Source organism: Heterocephalus glaber, unplaced genomic scaffold (assembly GCF_053883595.1).
Source record: "Heterocephalus glaber isolate CG9 unplaced genomic scaffold, H.glaber_assembly_v1.0 deba00001608, whole genome shotgun sequence".
In the NCBI taxonomy this organism is placed as follows: Eukaryota; Metazoa; Chordata; class Mammalia; order Rodentia; family Bathyergidae; genus Heterocephalus; species Heterocephalus glaber.
In genome coordinates this window covers 11019763-11047250 of record NW_028258379.1, presented here as the reverse complement: position 1 = coordinate 11047250, position 27488 = coordinate 11019763, and the positions used below count along the sequence as shown (strand labels likewise).

Here is a 27488-nt window from a genome sequence, read left to right as displayed (position 1 = left end):
AACACATACCAGCTGTGAGTATAAATGTTTATAGTTTTTCCTTTTCCCAGCCGTAAGGCCTGTGTTAGGGCAATCAGTTCAGCCTTTTGTGCCAAAGACCCTGGGCTCAGCAATTGACCCCATTGTATCTGTCCTTCCAGTGTGACCACAGCTGCCCATGTGTACCTGATGCCCTCTTTCACATAGCTGCTACCATCTGTGAAGTAAACCTCGTCTGGTCGTCCTAAGGTCAGGCCAGTTGGAGGAAGACAAGGAAATGGCATCTTCACAGGTATGGACAGGAGCATCCATATCAGGATCAGGGAGCAGCGCTGTTGGGTTGTGGGCCGTAGTCTGGGCAAAAGTGATCCTAGGATGATCGAGGAGCAGGGCTTGATATTGAGTCAACCGCACCTTTGTCCTCCGACTTGGTTGGAGTGTACATGGGTCAAGGCCGGAAAATAAAGTTCTCCAGTAAGATCCCAGGACTGTGTTGTGCTTTGAGAGTTTGTCACTAATCTAATTCAGGGATGAGGTCCAATACTTACTTACTTTTTCTTTGTTTCTTTCTTTCTTTCTTTCTTTCTTTCTTTCTTTCTTTCTTTCTTTCTTTCTTTCTTTCTTTTTTCTCTCTCTCTCTCTCTCTCTTTCCTTCTCTCTCTCTCCCTCTCTCTCTTTCGTTCCTTCCTTCTTTCTCACTTTCTGTCTGTCTTTCTTCTCTCTGTTTTTGTCTTTCTCATCATCAGTATAATAAAGATCAGGAGTTTCTCCTCGGGTGCCCCATAGGGGAGCTACTCAATGAGGTAGAAAGACAAGGGCTTAGAACACTAACATTTCAGTGATAGTAGAGAGGCAGGGACAGGTGGAAAGATTTCAGGGACAAAACAGGAGTGATGTTACTCTATGTTCCCTACACTCTGACTGTGTCACTTCAAATAGTACTTGATAGGTGACAAAAGGCACATGTACTGGCTGTCTCCTAACCTAAGTACTTCCTTTGTGTGCCTTTTAGGTGCCAGCATCTTTAAGGCAGGGATCATATTTTTTCATCTTCTAATGATGCAAAAAGGCAGGCTGATTAGTGGTTAAATGAGGGGACAATAAACATTTATAAATTACTACCAAAGTGACAGGCTCTTTCTCATTATAAGCATTTGCATTAACTATTCAATGATAGCAAGAGAGTATGCTGATTACTGTTCAGCCTAAACTTGTAGCATTAAAACTACTTTTAAAATTGTAATCTGTTAAATTCTCCATCCCACAAGTAGGCACAAAGGCTAGGTATACTAGCTTCAAAACTGCTTTGTTTTGTGTTATACTGTGTTTTGACCAAGATCTTTCTGTGTAGCCCTTGAACTCAGAATTCTCCTGGCTCAGGCTTCGGAATGCAGGGATTACAGGCACACACCCACCACCAGTTGAGTTTACCGGTGTGGATCAGGGTGTGTTCTCAGAAGATAACAGTGAAGACCCAGAACAGGGGCAGTTCTGGTTTCCACATCATTTTGATAAGGAGGTACTGGTCACTGGGTAGAAGGGATTCAAATCTTTAAATCCCAATCTCAAACCGGCATTCCAGAACCAAAGTACTGACGCCCCCACTTCTGAGTGGATCCAAGAGAGTGTTACAATGAGTTGATTGCTTTTGCCTGGACAGGCCAGATCAGGAGAGGTCTGGGAACCGGTTGGCTAAGCAAAGGTCTAAGACTTTCTGGTCTGGCAGGGAGGATACCTGCTGACATTCAGGAGACGGTGCTGGGCTGCTTGGCAGGTGTCCAACCAGCTGGAGATTATTTGTGTTTGCAGCTGGGGTCCTGTGCTCCTAGCACGCTAAACCGAAATCCTGTGCTCCATCCCCTAAATGCAGTTGGAGTTGAGAGGTGAGAGTGAGGAAGTTTGAAAAGAAAATATGGGGCAGGAGAGGAGGTAACAGTGTCAGAGCCTTTTTGTTGCTGTGTTTGTTTGTTTTGCAGTAGTAGGGATTGAACCAGGGACACTACCACTAGATTACACGGATTTAATCCCCCCCCCACACACACACTGCCCTTGAGATAGTTTCTCTCTAAATTGCCCAGGTTGGGCTTGAACTTTCCAGCCTCCTGCCTCAGTCTCCCAGAGTTCAGAGCCTGTTTTTTAACTCAAGGCTGGCTGATTACAAAGCCTGCGTTTGAATTGTAGCACGATGTTTCTCTAATCACTGGACTAAATATGATTTCTTAACTATACTATATCTGCATCTCACATGCATCAGTCTCCTGTTTGTGCGATGGGCTTAATTCATATTTCACATAGTTGTAAGAATATATAAAGTGTTTAGTCTAGTGTCTGCCTAATAGTCAGACTCCCAAAATGGTAACTGTGTTATGGTTTGTTTCTACAGCTCTGCTGTTCAGCTGATCTTAGATTTTGTTCATTGGGTGTGTCCCGTTGTATTTGTAACAACATATAGAAGAGGGCTTTAAAGTAATAGGTATGTGCTAATTTCTCCTTTCCCTCTCTTATAAACCCTTTAAAAATAATTAATTTCCTCATTCAGCTTCTTTCCTACTCATTCTTTCACTTTCTCTTTGCTAATGTCACTTCCTGCTTTAAAAGCAAAAACCAAAACCCTGTACTACATAGACCATTGTGCTTCTATAGTTTTGCTACTTGCATTTCTTTCTCATTTTTGTTCATGATTTTCTTTGGTCTGCCCATTAACCTGAATTTTTCAGTACTCTAGCTTAGATACTTCACATTCCACATGTCTAAAATCAAACGAGATTTGCCCTGGTCTTCATTCTTCATCTCTCTCAGCCACCCCTGCCAGAGTTCACTGAGTTCTTACTTAATCTATCTCATAAATGTCTTTCTATGCTATCACCTATTTATTTTCTCCATTGCCTTGGTTATGTCTTATGTTTCTACTCAGATCCCCACATTTCCAACCCAGCAAGTAGGAATATTCTAGTGGCCATAAACTAGAATTATTGTGAGTCTCTTGTGCATATATTTAGTTCCTAAGCTGTAATGTCTATCGTGGCACCTACTTCTTGTGGCCTTTCTCTGTGACTTAGGCGCCTCAGAGCATAGCGGAGGTTGCCAGAGGAGGGCAGAAGTATCTGGAGACGTGAGTTCCACGTGAACCAAGCAAAAGCCTCTTTTAATTCTTTTAAACTTTTACTTAGATTCCCAAATAACCAAGATAACTTTGAAAGTACTATCTGCCGTGTGTGTACGTACACATGTAGGTATGTATATCTCGTGTGTAGGTGTATGTTGTGTTTACACATTGAAAGATGGTGGTTTTAAAAAAACAATATTAGTAAATTAGTTTTAACTTTATGTCTTGCTTTTTGGTTTTCCCATATCAATGCGTCTTCCTTCTCTTTTTTCCATTATTTTTATAGTAACTTACATTGCTACCTTTCACAAAGACAAAGTAGCAACTACACAAGGCGTCTATTACTTTAAATACTTAGACTAGAAAGTCTACTCAGCTCTTTCCCCTGCAAGTGGATCTTTGTAAAGAGGAAAGTAGCTTGGCTTCTCAGCCTTAATTACTAATCAAAAGGTAAGACATGGGGTGTCTTCTTTTTCTCTGTATTTTGGATTACACATTTAATATCAATTTGCTGAGATTTTCCTGGCGTCTATTACCAGATTACCAATCTTTTTTATAGTCTTCCTTTCCTTAATTCCAATTAGTAACTTTTCTGCCATGCTCAAGTTGCATTTCACTATTGAAGGAACATAAATTACTCTTGCCGGCTGTGGTGGTGCCCGCCTGTAATCCCAGCACTTAGGAAGCTGAGGCAGGAGGATTGCCACAAATTCAAGGCCAGTGTGGAGTATATAGTGAGTTCAAGACTAGCCTGGACTACACAGTGAGACCCTGTTCTCAAAAAACAAACAAACATTGCTCTTCCATGGTTGGGTTGTGAAGGGTGAGATTTAGCGTGTAACAAGGATTTTGGAGTACTGTAGCTGTGATGGTCTTCTAGCATGAGACATAGGGCCAGAGAGAATAGGTGCCTCATATTCTAGTCCACCTCATTTTACTATAATGTAGTTAGTTAGATTAAGAAAAAATTTTAGCTGAACAGTTAAATTTCTAATTCTTTCTACTTCCAGAATAATCGTACTTTCTGCTGGCAATTGCAATTCTAGACAAACACACGTACTTCAGTATCCCCTCAACCCAGTGCTTCCCAAATTATATCCCATTTTGACTTTTTCTGGCATTATCTCTGAATTGCCTTACTATCTTCTATTAGTTTTTTGTTTTATTGTTGCAGTAAAAAAAATCACCACAAATTTAGTGGCTTAAAACAACACAAATTCATTATTTTACAATTCTGGAAGTCAGAGGTCTGGCCTGGATGTTACTGGGCTAAAATCAAGTCATTGGCATTGATGTGCTCCTCTCTGGACATTCTATGGGAAAATCCATTTCTTTGCTTTTCCCACGTTTTAGAGGCTACCCTCATTCGTGGCTCATGACTCTTCTCTCTCCAAAGACACTAGCAGCAAGTTAACTACATCTCATATCACATCACTGTGACCTCCAGTTCCACCTCCTTTTTCTGCTTTTAAGGACCCCTGTGATTACATCAGGCCCACCTGGATAATCCAGAATCATCTTATTTTAAAGTTAGTTATTAGCAACCTTAATTCCATCTTCACGCTTATTCCCTTTTTGCCATGTAAAATAACATGTTTACTTTCCAGGGATTAGAATGTGGATATCTGCCTAAAGTGGGAGATTTTTTTATTATCGGGAAAAAAGAAGTATTTGAATAATGATATACTACCACCTGCAAGTTATCACTTAATCCTTAAGTTTCTTTTCAAAGCAGTGTGAAGCAATAGCTCTTATATAGTATTTTCCACTTACCATATTGGCAAAACTTAAAACATTTGACAATATATAATAAAAATGTGCAAAAATACACATACTCATTCACTGTTGGCATGAATTTGATATACATTTGATAAATAAATCAAAATTTAAAGTGACTATCAATTTTTTCCTAACATTTCCACCTCTGTGAAATAAATGTCAGATATTCTTTACAATATTGTTTGTAATTTTGAAGAAAAGAGGTGATGACGTATAAAAATAGCTCTGTACAAATAAATTATATCTCTGTGTTAAAATAATAGCCACTTCTTTCACATGTATAGGTAGAGGTCTTCTAGTTCTGCCAAAAATGAAGTATCCTCATTTCTATGTAATATTCCCTCTTACAACTAAAAAAACCTAGACATAACAGCAGACAAATGTCAGAAGATTCTGGAAGTTGGGAAGAAGATGGAAGACTGCCTAGGAACTTCATAAAGTGAATTAAGAACTGAAATGTAGTAGTCACCTGACCTCTGGATAATATTTTCTTCATTTCCTATTGCATACAGACCTTTTGGTAAGTAGCAACATGTGTTTAAAAAGTCTTTAGGGATGAATGGCAAAGTTAAATCATCCCAGGTCACTACAAATTTACGTCCTAGTTTTGGAACTGATGCACTTGTGGACAGTATGGCTGAAAACTAGATAGCCTCTGGGGAGTTCTGGGCTTCTAAGGACATATTATTATAAAACTGTTCCTGTGGAAGTAGGTGAGAAATATCATTTTTATTTAAAAGTCTCTAGTTGTACTTGAAAGACATTAACAAAATAGTGAAACACTTGGCTCACATGGAAGTCACTCAGGAAGTCCTTTTGAAAGGAGTGGAATTTGAAAGGCTCAGCAGATAACAGAAGAAACAGGAATTTTGGAGAAGAAAGAAATACAGAATGGATCGTCTTACACAGGGCATGCTAGGGCAAGAAAAGAAGCTGCTCACAGTGGAATCTGTCTTCTTGGATCCGTTTATTCATTTGTACCATCTCTCTATTCTTTGGAAATTTAATGATTCACTTTGGGATGACTCTGGAAATCAAGTCTATTTTCTACGGGATTTCTACTTTTTGAATTGTTAAGAATACATTGAATTCCATTATGAATTCTTTCACAAAATGATCTTTCTCCAAAATTTGTCATACCCTTGTCCTACTCTCCCTTTCCTAGGTTTCTCCATTCTTCCTTATTCCCGTCCTTTTCCTGATAGTTCTTCTGTTTAGCAGCAGCAGTGCCTCTATTTTTCCCAGGAGCAGATGTTGCATCCAGTGTCTTAGTTACTCATTGCTGGGATGAAATACCTGACACCCGCAAGTTAAATGAGGAAAGGTTTACTTCAGCTCACTGTTTGTAGAAGTCTCCATCCATAGTTGGCTGGTTCGAAGGCAGGGCAGCATGACAGACAGGCATGGGAAAAAAGAAACAGTTCATGGCATGGCAGGCAGGAAGCAGCAAGCCATCAGGGAGGAGGGATACAAACCCTCCAGGCCACACCCACAGTGACCCACCTCTTCCCACCAGGTTTCCCCTCCTAGCATCACATCCAACTATAAACACATCGGCACACTGATTCAGTTTCACACACCCATGATTCACTATCACGTACTTGGATCCAGTCACCTCCCAAAAGCCCCACCTATGAGCACATGAGCCTTTGAGGAGGTCATCGAGATATAAGCCATAACAATCGGTGCTCAGGGTCTAGTTTTGGTGGCACTGGTGACATTCACTGCAGTGTCTGGGCCTACCGCAGCAGTGGCATGTCTACCCTTAGACCATGTGTAGAACTCAGATTGCCCCTGCCTTTATTGTCACCATGGTTAGCCTTTTGACCTTACCCAATTTTGTGAGCAATTTAAAATTGCCCAGGATTGCTTCCATACTTGAAAGCAGGAACCTAGAGGGATGTAAACATTTATAAAAGCATCTGTGTAACAGGATCTGGTGCTATAAACGTGAACGAGGCAGTCCTTTCTGGCATGGAATTCACAGTGGAATTGGCAGAAACTGGCAACTAAAAAGTTTACAAGATTTCCACTCTCAGTGGAGATAGACTAGATAATTCCAATCAAACTCTGACAAAACTAGAAAATTAGGTAAAGTTGTTTTTAAAAATCTGCTTGAAGGCATAAAGATGTACTAAAATGGAGAGTAATTATCAAGTTGAGAAAGTGGAGAAGAAAGGAGTCCAGAGGTTTGAGTATAGAATTTGGTGCTAATTTCCTCTGGAGGTTTTTCCAGTTTTGGAAGAGATGGCTGAGAGATGCTGAGAGATTGAGCAGCGCTTATGATGTTGCAGGGATGAGGAAAAAAAGCTGAAACCCAGGGTCCACCAAAAGGGAAACTTGGTAAACTACCATGGCTTTTATTTGGAAGACCAGAGAGCTGCTCGTTCTTCGTCTATAATAGTCTTGTGGCACATAATGATGTTTCAGTGAGTGATGGGCTACATAGAGGACAGTGGTCCATAAGATTTTAATGGAGCTGAAAAATTCCTATTGCTGTTGTAATGTAGTCCAGTGTGCCACTCATGATTGTGGTGATGCTAATATAAACCACTGCCAGTTGTGCAAATTGTAGCACATACAGATATATATAGCACACAACACTTAAAATGGTAATAAGGGACTGTTATTGATTTACATATTCACTATACTTTTATCACTGTTTTAGGGTAAACTATATTAAAAAATAACTGTAAAGTGGTATGCCATGTTATGCTGGCAGCAGCCTCACATGTGTCATTTTTGCCCAGTCACTTGATTGCATCAAGAGACTATGATGAGTGACTGAGCCAGAGTCAGAGCATCTAGGTTTATGTAAGTAAAGTTTGCATAACAGTGAAACCACCTAATGATCCATTCCTCAGAATATATCAGTGTTGTTAAGCTATGCACGACTATATTGTCTATATATTGGGTGGCTACGAAATGGTGGGCCACCGAGCCAAGTATCAGAACCACAGGGAACCAGTCACATTCCATGCTCTCAAAGAACTCTCAGTCATTTGCTTGTAGGGAAAAGCAAATGTATGAGCCAGTGAGTAAAACTGAACATTGTGGGGCTTTGAGAGCCATTAGGATATGCCAAAGGTGGCACAAAGGAGGAAGTGGCCAGTTTTCTTAGGAGTTAATCTTGTGAAGGGATCACGTTGTATTCAGGAGAAGAAAAAACATGAACTACGTTGGAGAGCTGGAAGTCTGTTGTGTTGGGGAACTTCATCATATGTTAGTAAAAGGCTGATACAAAATGCAAATCAGGTGTCCGTTTTTTGATTGGGTCCTTAAATTTGGGAGGCTAATTTTTAGAAGTTCTTTGTATATTCTAGATGTCAGTCCTTTGTCTAAGGAGTGGCTGGCAAAATATTTTTTCCATTCTGTAGGCTGTCTCTTCATTTGTTGGTGATTTCCTTTGCTGTACAAAAGCTTTTTATTTAATGTGATCCCATTTGTTGATTCTTGGTATTATTTCTTGTGCAATTGGGGTTTTATTCAGAAAGTCTTTGCCTATACCTATGTCTTGAGAGTTTTACCTATTTTATCTTCCAACAGACTGTTCCCGTTTTAAGGTTTAGATCTTTAATTCATGTTGATTTTATTTTAGTGAGAGATACAGGTCTTGGTTCAACCTGCAGCATAAGAATAGCAGTTTTCCCAGCACCATTTGTTGAACATGAGCAAGATTTTTCTCCGATGGAAGGATTTGATCCTTTTGGCAAAGATCACGTAACTGAGTGTGCCTGGTGTTGTTTCTGTATCTTCTACTCTGTTCCACTGATCCATGAGTTCGTGTTTTTGCCAATACCATGATGTTTTTATGGCTGTAGATTCATAGTATAACTCGAGGTCTGGGATTGTGCTGTCCCCTGCCTTGCCCTTGCTGGCTGGATTTGCATTTGCCTTCTGGTTCCATATGAATTTTAGGATTGCTTTCTCCAATTCTCTAAGTAATGGTACTGGTATTCTGATTGGGATTGCATTAAATCTGTATAATAGTTTTGGAAGTATGGCCATTTTAACTATATTGGTTCTGCCTATCCAAGAACAGGGGATATCTTTTCATTTTCTGATATCCTCTTCAATCTCCTTTTTCAGAGTACTATAGTTTTTGGTTACAGAGGTCTTTCATTTCCTTGTTTCTATTAATTCCCAAGTAGAGTAAAAGCTTGGTTTGCAAGTATAATTCATCCCAGAAATATGCTTGTAATCCAAAGCACTTGTATATGAAAGCAAATTTCCCCCTAAGAAATAATGGAAACACAGATGATTCACAATGCAAAAATATTCATATAAATGCAAAAATATTCATATAAAATGATTACAATACTGTAATGTAATACAAAATACTAAAGAATATATAAAATATAAAGAAAAATAAATTAACCTGCACTTACCTTTGAAAACATTCATGGCTGGTGTCAGAGAGACAAGAGAAGGAGAGTTATTATATGGGACAACTTTCACTATCACTAATGGACTCACTGCTATCTATTGGCTCGATGGAAACTTTTTCTTTTTATGCAACTTTAACAAGAAACCTATCCAAGAACACTGTCTTTTGCCTCCTTTTGAGGATTTTGCCAAAGTGTGACATTGCATTGTCATTAAACAGGCTCGTTTGTCTTAGTGCTACAGCTTTATTCTAACGGTGCTTTTCTACAAAATTTTGCACTGTTTCCTACATTTTACACATCTCCCCAATCTCATTTGGAGTGAGGGATTCCTCCGCCTTTTTCTCCTCATCCTCTACAGAATTCTCTTCCATAACCTCTTGTGGTTGGGAGATGGTCACCCACAATCCCGCAGAGAGAGAAAGAGAGAGGAACCATTGACTCAGTTGTGATCATATGACATTTGGTGTCATGTACTACTATTGCAAGGCATCACTTGTTTATCAAGTTAAAATTTATTAGAAATGTTTGCTCACTTGGGGAACACTCGCAGAACAAGTTATTTGCAATCCAAGGTTTTACTGTATTTCATTTTTCTTGATGCTGTTTTGAAAGAAGCTGTTTCCCTAATTTCCCTCTCAGTGAGTTGAATACAGAAATGCTATTGATTTTGAGTGTTGACTTTATATCTTGCTACCCTGCTGAATTGGTTATTAGTTCTAGGAGTGTTTTGGTGGAATTTTTGAGGTCTATGTCATGTCATAACATCTGCAAATAATGATAATTTAAGTTCTTCTTCCTCTGTCCAAATCCGAATCTCTATTTCTTTCTGGTACTTCTCAGATGAAGAAATACAGTTGGCCAATAAATACATGAAAAAAATGTTCAAGATTGCTGGCCATTCAAGAAATGCAAATTAAAACAACATTAAGATTTCATCTCATCCCAGAAAGAATGGCTATCATCAACAAATCAATGAGTCCTGGAAGACTCTGGGGAGAAAGGAGCACTTCATTGTTGGTGGGAGTGTAAACTGATACAACTACTAAGGAAATCAGTGTGGAGATTTCTCAAAAAACTAAAACTAAAAATTTTTCTATTTGACCCAGCTATGCCCTGTTTACGTATCTTTCCAAAAGCGTTAAAAAAACATCATACCATAGTGATGTACATCTACCTACGTTTATAGCAGCACAATTCATAATAGCTAAATCTTGGAAACAGCCTATATGCCCATTAACAGATGAATAGATAAAGAAAACATGGTATTACTAGAATACTACTCTAACGAAAGATAAACGGGGCATTTGTAGGAAATGGATGCACCTTGAGACCCTAATGTTAAGAGAAGTAAATGAGACACACAAGCTTAAACATCACGTGGTTTCTCTTATGTGAACAAAGTTAAAAGTATGAAGTAGAAGACAGAGAATAGAAATAAAGAGAGAGAGAGAAAAAAAAAGTAATTGTATTCTAAGTACATATGTTTCTGCTTTTGGTTTCTAGTTTTACTCTAATAAGGTGTGAGAGCTCACTCTGCAGGATTCCCATTTCTTTGGCTTTGTTAAGGTCTGTGTTGTTGCTATAAGTGTAGTCTATTTGGGTGAATATTTCTTGTGAATTTTGAGAGGACTGTGTGCTCTCCAGGTTTTGCATACAGTGTGGTGCTCCACTTAAGGCATCATGTTGCTGATTTTGACTGCTCCATTGCAGATCTTTGTACATTTATTAGTTATCAATTACTGAGGAAGGTGTTTTGAAATTCTCAGTGATATTTGTGAATCTATGGTTTTTCCTTTAATTTCATATTTTTGCCTTATGTGCTTGGCTGCTTTGCTTAGTGAAATATGTGTTAAGAACTATTGGTTCTTGTTGGAGAACTGCCTTTTATATCGCTATATGATCACTGTAATCCTTGTTTGTTTTGAGGTACCAGTGAATAATGTCAAGTGAATACAGTTTCAGTATGTTTTACTGAATAAATGCTAGACTAGTGTATTTACTTTCATAACTTTATTTGTTCTGTGTTTATGTTTACATTATTTTTGTTGTTTTCTCAAATATTTGTGTACTTATTAATTGATAAATAAAAGGCACTTCATTTTTTTTTTAAAAAAAAGCAAAATCTGTCAGTTCTTAGGAAGGTAACAACCTGAAAGAAATGTGAAACAAATGATCCATTGGAGGCCTAGGTAAAAATCAGGGTATAACAGAAAGAAAAGAAACAAGACCTACACAAATACTTTTATTATGGAATCACATTGTACATGCAAGTCAAAGAAGCCAGTTTTTCAAAGAGAGTGTGTCTAGCCAGGTCCCTTCCTTCTCAGGTTGTGTGAGAAGAGAATACAAAGTTGATCACTGAGTATGGCAACAGGGAAGTCATCAGGAACTTCAGAGAGTCTTTTCAAAGGAAAAGTAGGCATAAAGCCTAATTGGAATGGATCAAAGAGTGAAGGGGAAGAAAGTGAAGTCAGCAAAAACTTCTGAGTAATGTCTTGCAGTGATTGGGAGCAGAGAAATGGAATGGTAGCTGGAGGTAAAAGACAAATTTGGTTAGGGGCATATCATGGAGAACATTTTTCACACTGACAGTGGGAACCCTTGAAGATTTTGGAATCGAAACCTTTATTGAAAACAGAGTTGAAAAGAGGAATATGGTAGGAACAACTTGAAAATAGAAGATGAGGTTTAGAGGCCGGTGAGCAGACCAGCAGTAGTTCAGGAATAAGAGAAGGCTACTAATCTGGGTGGTAGCCACTGGGATAGAAATTGACAAAGAGGAATGCAAGCCATTATAGAAAATAGTTACGGATATTTGTTGAAAGATTTTTGGCAATCTTCTAGTCACATACTCAGAGACAAAACTGTGAACCTGAAAGGAATCTTAGTGTAATCTTACTTCACAGAAAAGAAATCTGAGATCCAGAAAAAAGAAGAGGTTAAAATATCTTACAAGGAGAGAAATGTTAAATGTGCGCACACGCGCGCGCGCGCACACGTGCGTGCACAAATGTATTCAGAGTATAAGCACCCCTGAGATTATTCCGGTTAGGGGTCCTGGATAAGATCATCTGAGCAATTTTCTCCTTGGTCTTCAGCAGCCCCCATCTGTCAAGCGACAGGACCTTAGGCTTTCTCCATTTGTGTCTCCTAGATTTCCCCAAAAGATCGGGGGCCTGATACACATCAGAACTTGCCCTCTACTCGGAAAGCTTAGACTGCTGAGCTCATGAGGCTTTTGTAGTTCTTGACTTATGTCTCGTTGTGCGTCACCTTTCTGTTCTCCCCTGCACATCTCTAGTCGTCCATTGATCAACTTTCCCAACATTCCTTTATTTGTGGTGTGCTGGCTTTCTGTCAGCTTCCAAAGCCATTTAGAGTTTCAACACCTGCACTCCCAATTGCTGCCACTCTGGGCTGCTCATCTCTGAATCAGCTGTGTTTCTAGGGAAAGACTTCTTTTGTATTTCCCTTTTTTTTTTGAAAGGATAATTGCTTAGGCTCTGGCTGCACATCAGTTAGTGTTTTCCACATTCTACTCTTCCTCTGAGTGCACAGATGCTTCTATAAAAGGATGGAGGTTTCTGAGTAAAGGCATGTGACACATTATCATTGCTGCTCAGGCATCCCTGTTAACTGCAACATGGAAGTCGGATTCCTTCATCACTTACGGAGACCCAGGTTCCCTCTCTATAGCTTGGCAGTTCCCACCATCAACAGTTTAAGTATAAACATATTCTAACTCCAAGTATGAACCCAGTGGAGTTATTTCCCATAGGGCTTTGAGCTGTACATGAAGCTAAGAATTTGTTAGACCCATGTTACATGTCCTTGCCAGGAGCCACAATATTGATTATGCCCAAAGCATCCTGTAAAGCAGTGCAGGCTGTAACGAGTTAAATCCCTCAGTTGGCTTACTTTGAGAAGTGAGTCTGACTGAAGCTATGTGACTCACAGAAGCACCTCATAAGCACTACGGTAGCATGGAGGTTAGTTAGCATAACCTCCCTGGGAATGGCCATAGCTGAGTCCAGAGAAATGGCCTATGAAGCTATGGGGCTTCATGTGAGCTAACATACTACCTGAGGTTGGAGTAGCTTGCACCCAAATTCCATTCCCACAATTAATACCTTCATAACTAGAAGGACAATGTTCTAATTGCAGCCATATATTTTGTCTATCTTGTTTCTAATTTGAAAATGCTTTGTCTCTTTAAAGCCTTGCCTGTATTAGTTTCCATGGAAACCACATGAACCACACATCTTTACATGTAGTTTTATCCTTGCACACAGCTCACCTTTACCCCAATTGATGAACAGTAAAAATCAGTGGTTGAGACTGACCACGGTCTTTTGCTGGTGACCCAGCACTGGCCATCCCAGCTCCCACTTTTTTCTTTAATTCTGACTTTGAGTTTTTCTTCAGCCTTGCATCACACACTGAGCAGGAGACTAGAACCTACTGCAGAGGTTAAAGTTAAAAAAGCTCTGTCAAGAATGGATCCTCTAACTTGGCACTGGTCTATTACCATGGGCAAGTTTCTTAACCACTCTGGGTCTCATTTTCCTCATCTGATAAGAATAAATGAATAAGTACAGATAAAGCACTTAGAGTGGTGCCTGACATCCTAGCTGTGGCCCAGGTAAGGGACATGTGTTTGTAATAGCTCATATCAAATGCTTACATACATATACACCCACTAAGAAAGCCACTTGGTCAGATCCTTATAGAGACAAAACTGGAGCTTAAGTGAAAGTGTACCCAAATGCTGCCTCTCCTTTCTCTCATTATTTTTTTTCTTCTCAGAGGTTCAGAGTATAAGTGCTGCCTAAAGGAAGATTCTGTACTTCTCTTAGCCAGGTGAGAGAAGGCAAATGACACCAGGGCAGGAAAGCTTGCTTGGGAGCAGAGGCAGGGAAAACTTGAGCGCAGACAGCCAAGTACTGAGGTGTTCAACATCTCCATTTCACTTTAGGCCTTACCTGCAAGGTTGCTTTCTACTCATGGACACCATGTGGCAGGAGTGATGGGCCATTAAAAGGCAGGCTGACATTTACAGAAGACAGTAAGAGACCTCTGTGAGGTACGGACTAAATAAAAAGCATTAGTGTATAACCAAGGAAACAATCCACGAACCCTCAGCTGGGACTTTATAAGAAGAGGATAATGAGAACCAGAACTATGGGTAGAATGGTTTAAATATAGATGGTGTCCTCAAAGAGCCATGCGTTAAAGACTTAGTCCTCAAGATAGCACTATTGGGAAGTGGTGGGGTGGAGTGGGAAATCTTTAGTCTCTGAGAGGGCTTGCCATTGAAGGAAATTGTGGGACGCCATCAGTCTTGGCTGTCCCTGCTTCCTGCCTTATGTTGTGAGTGGTCTGTCCCATTATGTGCTCCTTGCTTTTGCCATCTGGTAGTTTACCAGAGGCCCAAAATAATGGATGCACCCAGTCTTAGACTGGACCCTTCAGAACCATTAGCTGAATAAACCCTTTCTCTTTCTTAGTTGATTGGCTTAGGCATTAGTTTCAGTAACATAAAGCTAACATTTATGAACTCTGAGATGAAAATTGACTCAAAATTGGAACAGTTGTATGCATATATATGTGTGTGAACACAAGAGAGGGAATGAAAATGGATTAACAAGCTGAGGTGATCCTATCCTTTAAAATATAGCTAAGACTGATTTAAAGCACCACTTCTGAATTATAGCAATTTTGTGAATTTCTAGAGGAGTCCATATCCTCCAGGACCCCCACCGACTGCACATTCCTGTTCCACTGAATTCATTCAGTTCCTAGATAATTTCCACACCATGTTTACAGTCAGCCTAAATTAGGGTTTTATTTAGCTGCTGCCATTAACCTCTCTGTGCTTCTCTTTCCTAACTTACAAAATGGTGAGAATATTGCCATTTCCCTTATAGATTTGCACTAAGTATTATTAAGTAAATTACTAGAAAGCACTTCAATGTGTTGCAGTATGTAAAAAGCTTAGAACACCACTTGGCAGATAAGAAGTATTTTTTCATTATAATTATGCTGACCTGATTATTATGTATTAAACCAGATTGTGAGCTCAGCCTTTTATCTTTCCATTCAGAACAGCCCTCCCCTAAAGTGTCTATGCATAGAAGACTTTACTAAAGATTAGGGAGAAGGAGCAGTTTTCATTTCATTTGTGCCAACAACTTATCGTTTCAGGGCATATAATTCTGTTTCTAAAAGTTCTTCAGCCATCTCCAGTTTGAACTTACTCTCCCATCATTCTGCATTCATTTCAGTTTTAATCTTCACGAATGCAAAGCAATTTGGCTTTTTCTCCACCTTTGCCTCTACTGACCTTTGCTCACAGTCTCCACATTTACGCCAACTTGTTTATTGAGAATTTTCTTAACCTTGGATATTTCCATCTGCATATATCATTCAGTAGACTCAGTTCTTAATGATTCTTTTGAGTCCTTTAGTTTTGATATATGTTAAAAGCAATTTTATTATTTTATCATTTGAACCATCACTGTGACTACAGTTTTTATGTAAATCCACATTTTTACACCTCAGACTAAAATAGTAATACAAAAGAGTGTGAGCCCTTAGAAGAGATTGAATCTTTCTTATCTTTATATCCACAACAGTACTCAGTAGGTGGCTCAAAAATTGATGAGCACTTGTAATTCACTGTTTATATCTTTTCAGGAGGAATGAAAAACCCTTCTGGGAAAAGGCTTTAAACCTTGTGTTCATTTGCAATTACAGGTTATACTGATGGAGAATTTCTTCACTACCATAGTGGCAAAGCATGAGCTGAGCTAGAGAACAAAGTGGCCCCAGTAACAGCTACTCCATATCATAATCCCAGGAACTTTTCAACATCACAAGTAATTCTCCTTCTTTCCCCTCCATGAGACACATTATCTAGCTTTATGTTATTATAATAATCCTCCTTGACCTTTGATTTCTTCTGTGGGGAAGTAAATTCAATTTTCTACCATTTTAAGCAATTTGACTACAGTTATTCCTCCTCTAGTACCGTATTCCTGAGAGGAAAAAAACAAAAAGGAGAGAAGTGGTTTCTGAAAGGGAAAGGTGATGCTCTTTTCTCAGCAGACATGTTATTTTTGAAATGGCAGACATCCCCTTTGTTTTCTGTGCAATTTTGTCTCAAAAGTTTTTGTGATAGAACCTGACTCTATTTGATCCCTGACTGTGACATCTTTTTTTCTTGTGGTGCTAGAGATTGAGCCCATGGCCTTGTGTATACTAGGCAAGTGCTCTACCACTGAACTACACCCCCAGCCCTAATTCTGACATCTTTTAAACCTGTCTTCTCCTTCCACTGTCTATGTGGGCCATCTGATAAAAAAGCCAAGATGATCTCTTTTTTGGCACTAGCAGGAAGTTCAAACCACCCTTGTCCTAGGCCCGTTCTATAGTCCCTGTAAAAACCCCACACCACTCTGCTTTCTCAAGCCATTTTGGGGCCTTCTTGGGGGCCTTTCCACTCTTCCAAGAAAGACTCATTATGTGGGTAATAAATCCTTTCATATCCTCTTGCAGAATGTGCGTGGTGTGTGTGTGTGTGCATCCAAATCAAGTTTTGAGTTGGGGTCCATTCTGACTATACGTTTGCAGTAATTGTATTAAATGCTTAATGAGTACAAAAGAACATTTATAGGCTTAAAATATAAAAGTAGCTGTTTTAATCTGATCCTGCTGCTATAAGAAAATGCCCTAGACTGGATGATTTATAAACAACAGACATTGATTTCTCAGTTAGGAAGGTTGGGAAGTCAAAGATCAAGAAGATATCAATAGGTCTGGAGTCTGATGAAAGACGCTGTCTCCTTTCTGGATGGCACTGTATTGCTGCGTCCTGACATGGTAGATAGGATGAAAGTTGTGTCACCATGTGGCAGAAGAGACAGAAAGGCCAGGCAGCTCTCTTATAAGGGCATTGACTCCATTTCTGAGGATAGAGCCCTCACTACTTCCCAAAAGACCCTACTTCTTCACACCACCACCATGGAAATTCAGTTCCAACATGTGAATCTGGGAGGGACATAGAGTTTCAAGCCATAGCAGTAACAAAAAACAAAATGAAACAAAACAAAACAAAAAGCTTTAGACTTATACCCAGCCTAAGAAACAGAACATTACCAAATTATTTAAAGTGCTTCTCCCTGATTTCATGCTCTACCTAATTTAATCCTCCATCCCAGCTCATTAGAGCATTTATTCTGAATTTTTAAATGTATTTATCACTCCCTTCTTTTTATTTTTATATTTTAACCACAGCTGTAAGCCTTACTAAATTATATATTGTTTTACTTTACATTTTTATGAGCTTGATGTCAATAAAACCACACTGTATATGTATTTTGGGACTTCTTCTCAACATTGCCTTTGAATGTTATTCGTGTTGATTCATGGAGCTACATGCATCCTTTTGTTTTACTATCTCGTATGTTCATTGACCATAAGTAGTTTACAGATTTTCTTTCAGTAAACATGTTGGATCCCCACCCCCACCTTTTTATCTTACCTGTAACATTGCTATAGTATTAACATGCTTGTGCATGATGTGATGGTCAAAATGTGCAAGTTTCTCCAGCATGTATCTCAGGAAAATAATTCTTGGATCATTCAGTATATACAGTTGACTGATGATGACAAATTGATTTTCAAGGAGCAAGAAATATTTACATGGGATACCTCAAATATCTAACCATTTAGATAAACCTTTTTTTATATCATTTATTGAAGGTTCCTTAACCCACTGATCTGTAATGTTACCTCTGTCATAAATCAAATTTGCATGTACATGTGGTCTGTCTCTGAGTTCTCTATTCTGATCTATTTATTGGCCTAGTTTCATCTATCTCTCCACAAGTGCAGCGCAGGCTTATGAATGTAGCTTAGTTGTAAGCCTTGATCTCTACTACAACAAGACCCCCACTTTGTATTAAGAGTATCCTAACTATTCTTGACCCGTGTTCTGTAGAAATTTTAGAACAGCTTGTTGAACGGTTGAGGGGAAAAAAAACTGGTTAAGCTTTAAGTTGGGATTTAACTTGGTTAAGATTTAAGTTGGGATTTAACTGAATCTATAAATCAGTTTGAGGAGAGTCAGCAATATTAAGTCTACCAATATTAAACATAGTACAACTCCCTCCTTACAGAAATCTTTTTAAATAAAGTATTAGTTTTCTTCAAATAGGGCATTGTACATTTTTGGTTAGATCTATTCCTAGCTATGGGATCTAATTTTATATGTTACTGTAAGTGTAAATTACATATTTTCTAAATTACATTTTATATTTTAACTTAGCTGTGGTTTTGATGGTATATATAAAAGAAAGCGATTTGAATATGTTGGTTTTGATTCTCAAGATAGTAATTTTGCAGCAGTCTGTCATAAATTCAAGTACTTCATAAATTATTCTGATTTTTCTCTCATCTCTGAATAATAACGGTTTTGTTTTTTCTTTCCAGTTCTTGTAACTTTTAAGTCTTTTTTTTTCCTTTTAACTGGCTAGAACCTTCAACGTAAAGTTGTGCAGAAATGCTTTGTTCCTGATTGTAAAAGTGAAGGCTTTTTATAAATAATCTAGGAGTGATCTTGGTTTTCTGACCACTAGCTGAGATTGCAGAAACTGCCTCTCCCAACTCAGCAAGAGGAGGTAAGCTTGGGCCCAACTTCACCGAGGACTGGAAGCTCTTTCTTGACAAAATGCTCGAATCCAGTTTTCCCAAGATCACCAGTAAAAATGAAGACACATGACCACACAAAGACTTAAACATAAATGTTCATGGCACCACCATTCACTGTAGCCAAAGAGTAAAGACAGCCTAAATGTTTATTAACAGGTAAGTGGATAAACAAAATATGACATACCCAGGCAATGGAATATTGTTTGGCAATAAAAATGAATGAAATAACATAGTGAGATCCCAACTCAAAGTAAAAGGAGTAGGGATATAGCTCAGTGGTAGAGTGGCCCTGGGTTCCAATCTCCAGGACCGGGAATAAAAAAAAGAAAGTAGATTAGTGGTTATCCAGAGCTGCGAGTGTGAGTAGGAATGGAGGGTGACTAAATGGACAGGAGTGGTTTGTTTTAGAGTGATGAAAATTGTTCTAAAATCAGGCTGCAATAGGGTAAAATTTGGTTATGTAAAATTACTTTATTGTGTACATTCATAAATATACTAAAATTCATTGAATTATACACTTAACATGGAAGAGCTGTGGAATTAAAATATATTTAAATGAGTCTAGTTTTTTTTAAGATTAATAAAAGCCATGACAACTACCTGTGTGGCTGCCATCTACACCTAGACTTGATGGTGTCTAGATCCTGACTGGTTATGTATGCACGGTATGAAAGGTGGCTCTGGGGCTTGCATAGAAGGTAGAAGAGAGAAGAGGCAGGGACCATCACAAGTCACCAAACATGTGGTGGTTACCCATTGGTTGCTATTTGTAACTGTATTTCCTGCACTAAAAGCCACTCTCACTGTTACACAATAATAAGCTGTCCACCAAGCTACAGATACACACCTCCCTCAGAGCAGGGTCACACTTCTATATCCAGCAGTGCTTTTGCACTGCTTACCTCTGCATTGGACCAGAAGACTGAAGAATCAGACCTTATCTGGCTGAAATGTTTCCAATCTGCCACCCCAAAATAAGAAAAAACCTGTTCCTTATGCCTATATCACTTGATTGTGATGTTTGCCTTCACTTCTAATTTGCCAATAATTGTTATTGTGATGGATGTTGAATAATTCAGTTTTCCCTATCTGTTGAGGTGAATATTGTATATTTTTCCCCTAAAATGTTACTGTAGGAAGTGTCATAAATCATTTTTTAGTGTTAATCTAATCTGCCATTCTCTACCCAAACCCAGCTTGGTCAATGTACAAGTACTGTTGATATCCCACATAAGCCCCCCCCCCCCCCCCCAGGATCCTTTCCACCAATTTGTTGTGCCCATTCCCCAAATGCTGCTAACAGCTACACCTGCATCATTCTTAGGAGTCTTCCCCTTGTTTGGTTGGAAGGTGCTTAGAAATGACACCCATAGTGAGCCTGGAGATAACCATGGCAGGGGGACCGTGTGGGATCTCTGTTGAGCACCAACAGCCCGAGAGTTGCCCTGAAGGTATCAACCAGCCGGTCACATTTAGCAAACATAAAAACAGCATGCTCCTGTTTTTATAAACAAGCTTTCATTGAAACAGAGCTACCACTCATCATTTATATATTGTCTATGGCTCCTTCATTCTACATCAGCAGAAATGAATAGTGTGACAGAGATTGTATGGTCTGCAAGGCCTAAAGCATTTACTGTCTCACACTATGGAAAAATTTCCATCAGTGCTTTAAACCAAGTGTCATTATATGGTACTTTTCCGGAATAGAATATATGAGTCTCAGAATCAAGGCGTAGGAAGTAAGACAGCTGTGTTCCAGCAACTCACCTGGGCAACTTCTGTTTCCAGTTTTGAAACTTAGGCTCTTTAGTTTAGAAGCACTGATTCCTAGAATGGGGACATTTCTACTAGAGAACACATTAGTATTTCCAGTATCCTTAATGCTATGCCTGTGACTGATTACTTTAGGCCTATGCCAGTAGACCAGCAAGAAAAGAGTTACACTTGCCACAGTAATTGACTATGATAATGATAATTTTGCTGCTACATAACAACAAAAGGAATATTTAGCATTTGTGTGAGTCAACTCCAGTTTTAACAGTAAATTAGCAAGTAAAGCAACTGTGGCAAGTTAAGGGCATGATAACCAAATAGAGAATGTGTAGTAAAGAGAATCAATTCTCATCCCTGGAACAACTCCAGCATTGGAACTCGTTGCTTCATCTTTCTCTTTTAAGCTTTCCTAGAAATTGTAATCACCCAAAACCCTGGAAAGTTACAGAAGATGCAGTGAACCTAATGTGCAAAGCAAGTGGACCTTAGTGGTACTAGGGATAGAGCTCAGCAATCATCATGTTTGGTCTAGGGCCCTGGGTTTCTTTGCACTGGTTCATTGTTCCCATTCTCCAGCTGCTGCAGGTGCTGCTGCTAATAACTCATACCCGCAGCAGTCTCAAGAGGATTGCCATTGGTAGATTGAAACAACGTCACCTGGAGGTGTCTGAAAGTTATGAGCTTATCCTGGTCATGGCCTATAAATAATGACTATTGGATGCCTGGTATGGGAAGAAATACAACAGCCTCACTAACTGGCCAAGGGATGGGAAAGAAATTGGGATGCAGTGTATTCTTCAGATCTGGCAATCTCAGGCTGAGGCTAGACTTCAGCTGAAACCGTAGCCTCCTCCCTTCTTCCCTTGGTCTTTTTCCATTTTCCCGATTCTCTTACAGACTTCTAGTGTAATCGTGTGTCTCTCTCTCTCTCTCTCTCTCTCTCTCTCTCTCTCTCTCTCTCTCTCTCTTTCTCATAGTGGGGATCGAACTCACGACCTTGTGCTTGTGAGGCAGGCACAGGGCCACTTACCTAAATCCCCTGCCCTGTCATTTTTCTCTTAATAACACATTGATTATTTATGTCCTGGTTTCATAGTTTTTTCTTTTTTTTTTTTTTGAGTTTAAAATTTGGAATGCTTTGTTCATTTTGAGCCCTATCTTTTCTGCTTATACAGGAATGCCTTATTACCTATTTTTCTCAACGTGTGGCTTTAGTAACATTCTTTATCATTCAATTCTGAGAATTTTCTAACTTCTATTATGAACTTTGTTGGGCCACAAATGCATTTTTAAAAATGTTAAACACATGGAGGTATTTCTACTAGTTTTTATTTTTGTTATTTTAACTTTATTTTATGGTTGTCAGAAAGGGTTCTATATGATACCAGTTTTCTTACTCTTGACATAAGCCCTTTTTTATTTTGAGACAGGGTCTCACTAAGTCACTAAGTTGCCCAAGCTGAGCTCAAACTTGTGACCTCCTCCCTCAGCTTCCGAGAGTGCTTGATATAAACCCTTTGAGCCAAAAAGACAAATGTGTTCATTTCATGCAGTCAGTATTCAACGATGAAATAGTCACAGAATAACCAGAAAAGCATTCCCATTTGGAAAAGAAAGACTTAATGATACCTAACAACCACTAGCCCATAATAATTTTGAAATTCTGGTTGGCAAATATTGTTAAGGCCCTCCATCCTTGAGGTGGGGGATATTTCTTGATTAAATACTCTTTAACAGATAGAGAAACTTCTTTTTCCATTATTTTCTGTTGCCTTGACTCTACTTTCTGGAAAGTTCTTTTTTCCCTGTCCTTCACCACAGCTGGAGTAGAGAGCAACAGAGTCTTCTTGTAGGCCATGCAACATTCTCTCCTTATTCATCGTCTGGCAATAAAATTCTTAATCAACTGAATATGCCTGTAACTGCACCCACAGTTCGTTATAAGATGGGCTTTCTTAGTTGTTATATTTATGTTATAATTGTGATATATCTGTAAGTATCTTCTTATACATATATCCCTACCTCCTCAGGCTCCCATTAGTATCGGATAACCTGAGCATATTAGATGTCACTAAGAAAGACACACAGTTGCTTTTTATTCTGAGGTGTTTTGTTTGTTTGTTTGTTTGTTTTTCGGTACAGGGGATCAAACTCGGGACCTTGCGCTTTCGAGGCAGGCAGTGGAACCACTGACCTAAATCCCCAGCTCCTGAGTTATTTTTATAGAAATGAGACAATTTGTTTCGATCCCCCATACCCACCCCCCCCAAATAAAGAAATGAGACAGTTTGTTAGACAGCACAGCTTTAATTGACTTCTTCCCTGGAGATTTTCCCTTAGTCCATTCACAGGTGTATAATGTCCAAAATTTTAAGCTTGACCTCTGTAAGATTTTCTTACATTTAACTTTTATGTTTTGTGACAATGAGGTAGATTTCCTCCTCGAAAACACATTTTTGTATTTTCTCTACTGTCTCTTATTCTTGAAAATTCTATGTTTTGATTTATTCCTAAAATTTTTTTCCTGAACTTGGGAAATGACCACATGCAGCCAAAAATAGCCAATGCTATTGTAAAGATTCATTTTTTCAACTTCTTCCCCTAAACCTACATATAACTGTGACGTACATAATATGCCTCCCAAGTTACGACAGATGACATTTTGCCAAATATTTTACATTACAGTAGTACCCCTTGATCAAGAGATGGAGGGAGGTTGTGTGAAAACACTGAATCAGCCCGCTGCAGACAGGCAGGTCTGTGGACACAGTCCCGAGGTTGCCAGTCGCGCTGAAAACATGGAATCAGCCCATGCCCCTGCAGCAATCCACTGGACCCCCCCCCCCCCACCGCTCCTTTGGCCTCTTCTCTGCACAGCCACCTGGTTCCACACTACAAAGACACAGAGGACACCGGACCACCAGGCCACTGTACTGGACCTAATCAAGTTCCCAGCATTTAAAGAATTCCTGCCCAGAGGTAGGGGCTTCTGAGCCACCATCCCACTGCTCCTGGTCCAGGGGAAGGGGCTTCCGGGCCACCAAACATCCCGCCACTCCCAGCCCAGAGGAAGGGGCTTTCCGGCCACAATTCCTACCGCTGCTTCTGGCCCCTGGCCCACCTCTCCCAGCTCAGAGGAGGTGAGCCGCATGGATGCCAACAGCACCCACCCCCGCCCTCCCAAGTGAAATGAGAAAACATGTAAATAAGTCTCAAAACCAGACTTTCAGATCATGTACACCAACCCAAAGGGAAATGAGATGGAGCACTCTGACACTCAACTACCTGGACCCACTGAACTGGCAACAAAAGGGGATCTGGAAAAAATGAAATCAGAAATGATTTCTCAGATAACAGGAGAAATTGTGCTCCTAGTGCAAGACATGATTAATAAATCTAGAGAGGAGCTGAGGAACATGATGGAATCCCAACATAGGAAACAAATGGAATCCACAAAACAGGTGCAAACAGATTTCCCAGAGATTAAAAACTCCACTGAAAGTCGATGCAGCAGAATGAGCCAATGTGAGGACAGAATTTCATATATAGAAGATAGGATTGCAATTAGTGACCAGAAAAAGAAAATTTTCTTTAAAATAGTAAGGGACCATAAGAAATTAATCCAGCAGCTGCTAGACAATGCAAAGAAGAATAACATAAGATGGATCACAGCAATGAACAAGGAGGAGAGAATGCAGATGACATAAAAAAATCTGTTCATAGAAGTGATGGCAGAAAATTACCCAAGCAGGGGAAAAGAACTTGACATACAGATAAGTGAGACATATAGGACTCCAACTAGCCTTGATAAAAAAAAATTTACACATAGGCATATAATAGTTAAGATTCCAGAAAACCAACAGAAGAACAAAATACTACAAGCAATTAGAGAAAAGAAACAAATCACATACCAACAAAAGCCCATCAGAATCACATCAGACTTCTCAGTGCAAAACCTCAAGGGAAGAAGAGCTTAGAGTGACATATTCCAAGCCCTAAAGGAAAACAGCCTCCAACCCAGAGTGATGTACTCTGCAAAACTATCTTTCAAAACTGATGGAGAAATAAGATACTTTCATGACAAAGAGCACCTTAGGAACTTCATGAATACCAAACCAGGACTCCAAAATTTTTAGGCAATATCTTAGGAAAAGACAATTGAGGATCACAACCCTAGGAAGTCCAGAAGAATGAATCCATCATCCACGACAAGAAATTAAACACAAAGGGGGAGAATCCAACACAAAGAAAAAGTCATGACAAGGATAAGTCAATACGTATCAGTTTCCACCATGAATGTTAATGGTCTCAATTAACCAATCAAAAACAATAGACTGGCAGAATGAGTCAAGAAGCAAGATCCAACAATATGCTGCTTACAAAAAAACCACTTAATTCAAAAAGAACCTCATAGACTGAATGTTAAAGGGTGGAAAACAATACTCCATGTGACAGGAACCTGAAAAAAAGCAGGGGTGGCTATCCTCTTTGCAGATCAAGTGGATTTCAAACCAACACTGATTAAGAGAGACAAAGAAGAACACTACATCCTTATAAAAGGAAGAGTCAAAGAGGAAGAGATGACAATCATAAATATCTATGCACCAAACATTATGCACCCAACAATATAAAACAAATACTAATGGACATGAAAAATCATAGAGGCATTAATAAATAGTAGTGGGGGACCTCAATACCCCATTGTCACAAATAGATAGATCAACTAGACAAAAAATAAGCAATGAAATACTAGAACTCAAACAAACTCTTTAACAAATGAACTTAACAGATGGTTACAGAATGTTCCAGCTGACAAAATCAGAATACACATTCTTTTCAGCTGCACACAGGTTGTTCTCCAAAATAGAGCACATACTCAGAAGATATTTAAGCAAGTGCAAAGGAATTGAAGTTATCCCCTTTATATTATCAGACCATAGTGTGATGAAATTGGAGATCAATAGTGAAAGATACTGCAAAAATTTCATAAACACATGGAAATTGAACAACCCACTTCTGAATAACCAATGGGTCACAGAGGAAATTAAAGAAATCAGACAGTTCCTTCAATTAAATGACAATGACAATACAACATATCGGAATCTATGGGACACAATGAAAGCAGTGTTACGAGGGAAATTTATAGCAGTGAAAGCTCATATGGGGAAAACCTAGTGAACCCAATTAACCTGATGCTGAACCTCAAGCTTCTAGAAAAAGAAGAGCAGGACAACCCCAAAGCTCATACAAGGGAGGAAATTATAAAGATCGGAGGAGAAATCAATGCAATGGAGACTAAGAGACCGATCCAAAAAGTCAAGAAAGCCAAGAGTTATTTGTTTCTTCAAAAGAATAAACAAAATTGACAAACCTTTAGCCAACCTTATCAGGAAAAGGAAAGAACAGGCATACAATTAGGAATGAAAAGGATGAAATTACAATGGACCCAGCAGAAACCCAGAGGATCATCAATACCTACTTCGAGAATCTATATGCCAATAAGATGGAAAACACAAAAGAAATGGACCGATTCCTAGATATGTCTGAATTACCAAAGCTGAACGAAGAAGACCTAAAAACTGTAAACAACCCAATATCCATCAATGAAATTGAAAATGTAATTAAAAGCTTACCAACTAAGAAAAGCCCGGGTCCTGATGGCTTCACCGCTGAATTCTACAACACATTCAGGGAGGAACTGCCGCTACTACTGTTTTAACACTTCAATGAAATTGAAAAGGAAGCAATACTCCTAATTCATTCCTGGAAGTAAGGATCACCTGGATCCCCAAAGCAAAGACCCAACCAAAAAGGAGAACTATAGGCCAATCTCACTAGTGAACATAGATGCAAAAATCCTTAATATAGAATGCAGAAGATCATCAAGAAGATCATACACCCTGACCAAGTGGGATTCATCCCAGGGATGTAGGGATGGTTCAACATATGCAAATCAATCAATATAATACACTGTATCAATGGAGCCAAGGACAAAAACCATATAATCATCTCAATAGATGCAGAAAAAGCATTTGACAAAATCCAACACAGATTTATGATGAAAACCCTACAAAACATTGGAATAGATGGTCTCTACCTCAATCTGATAAAAGCTGTCTATGAAAAACCTACACTGAATATCATACTAAATGGTCAAAAACTGAAATACTTCACACTAAATCAGGAACAAGACAAGGATGTTCACTATCACCACTCCTGTTCAATATTGCGTTGGAGACATTAGCCACAGCAATTAGAGAAGACAAAGAAATAAAAGGAATAAAGATAGGAAATGAAGAAGTCAAAATATCATTATTTGCAAGATAACATGATACTCTATATAGAAGACCCCAGGAACTCCACCAAAGTTCTTGTAAACTTAATAACCAAATTCAGTAAAGTAGCTGGATACAAGGTCAATACACAAAAATCAATAGCTTTCCTCTGCACGAACAACAGACTTACTGAGAGAGAAATAGAGCAAACAATTCCTTTTACAATAGCATCCAAAAAACTGAAATACTGGGCTGGGGATGTAGCTCAGTGGTGCTGCCCACTGCCTCACAAACACAAGGTCCCAAGTGTGATCCCCAGTACCAGAAAAAAAAAAAGAAGAAGAAGAAGAAAGAAAAACAACCCCCCCCCTGAAATACCTAGGAATCAACCTAACAAAAGAAATCAAAGAACTCTTACCTGAAAATTATAGCACTCTGAAAAGAGAGATTGAAGGTGATATCAGAAAGTGGAAA

The 27488-nt window shown here is 39.0% G+C and overlaps 1 protein-coding gene across 4 annotated transcripts in view; it reads left to right on the top strand.

The window, feature by feature from the left end:
- Cox16 (cytochrome c oxidase assembly factor COX16) overlaps positions 1–27389 on the top strand; it is a 61659-nt gene extending 34270 nt beyond the window's left edge. For 2 of the 4 annotated variants that reach the window (XR_015445019.1, XM_087195334.1), the window contains one exon: positions 141–27389. Coding sequence is in view for 2 of the 4 variants with exons in the window: in XM_087195334.1 (XP_087051460.1) it covers positions 141–227 (87 nt within the window). In the remaining 2 variants the exon portion in view is untranslated. The remainder of the gene's footprint in view (positions 1–140) is intronic. The other 2 variants (XM_087195335.1, XR_015445020.1) reach the window with 2 other exon arrangements.
- Positions 27390–27488: the final 99 nt, after the last annotated feature.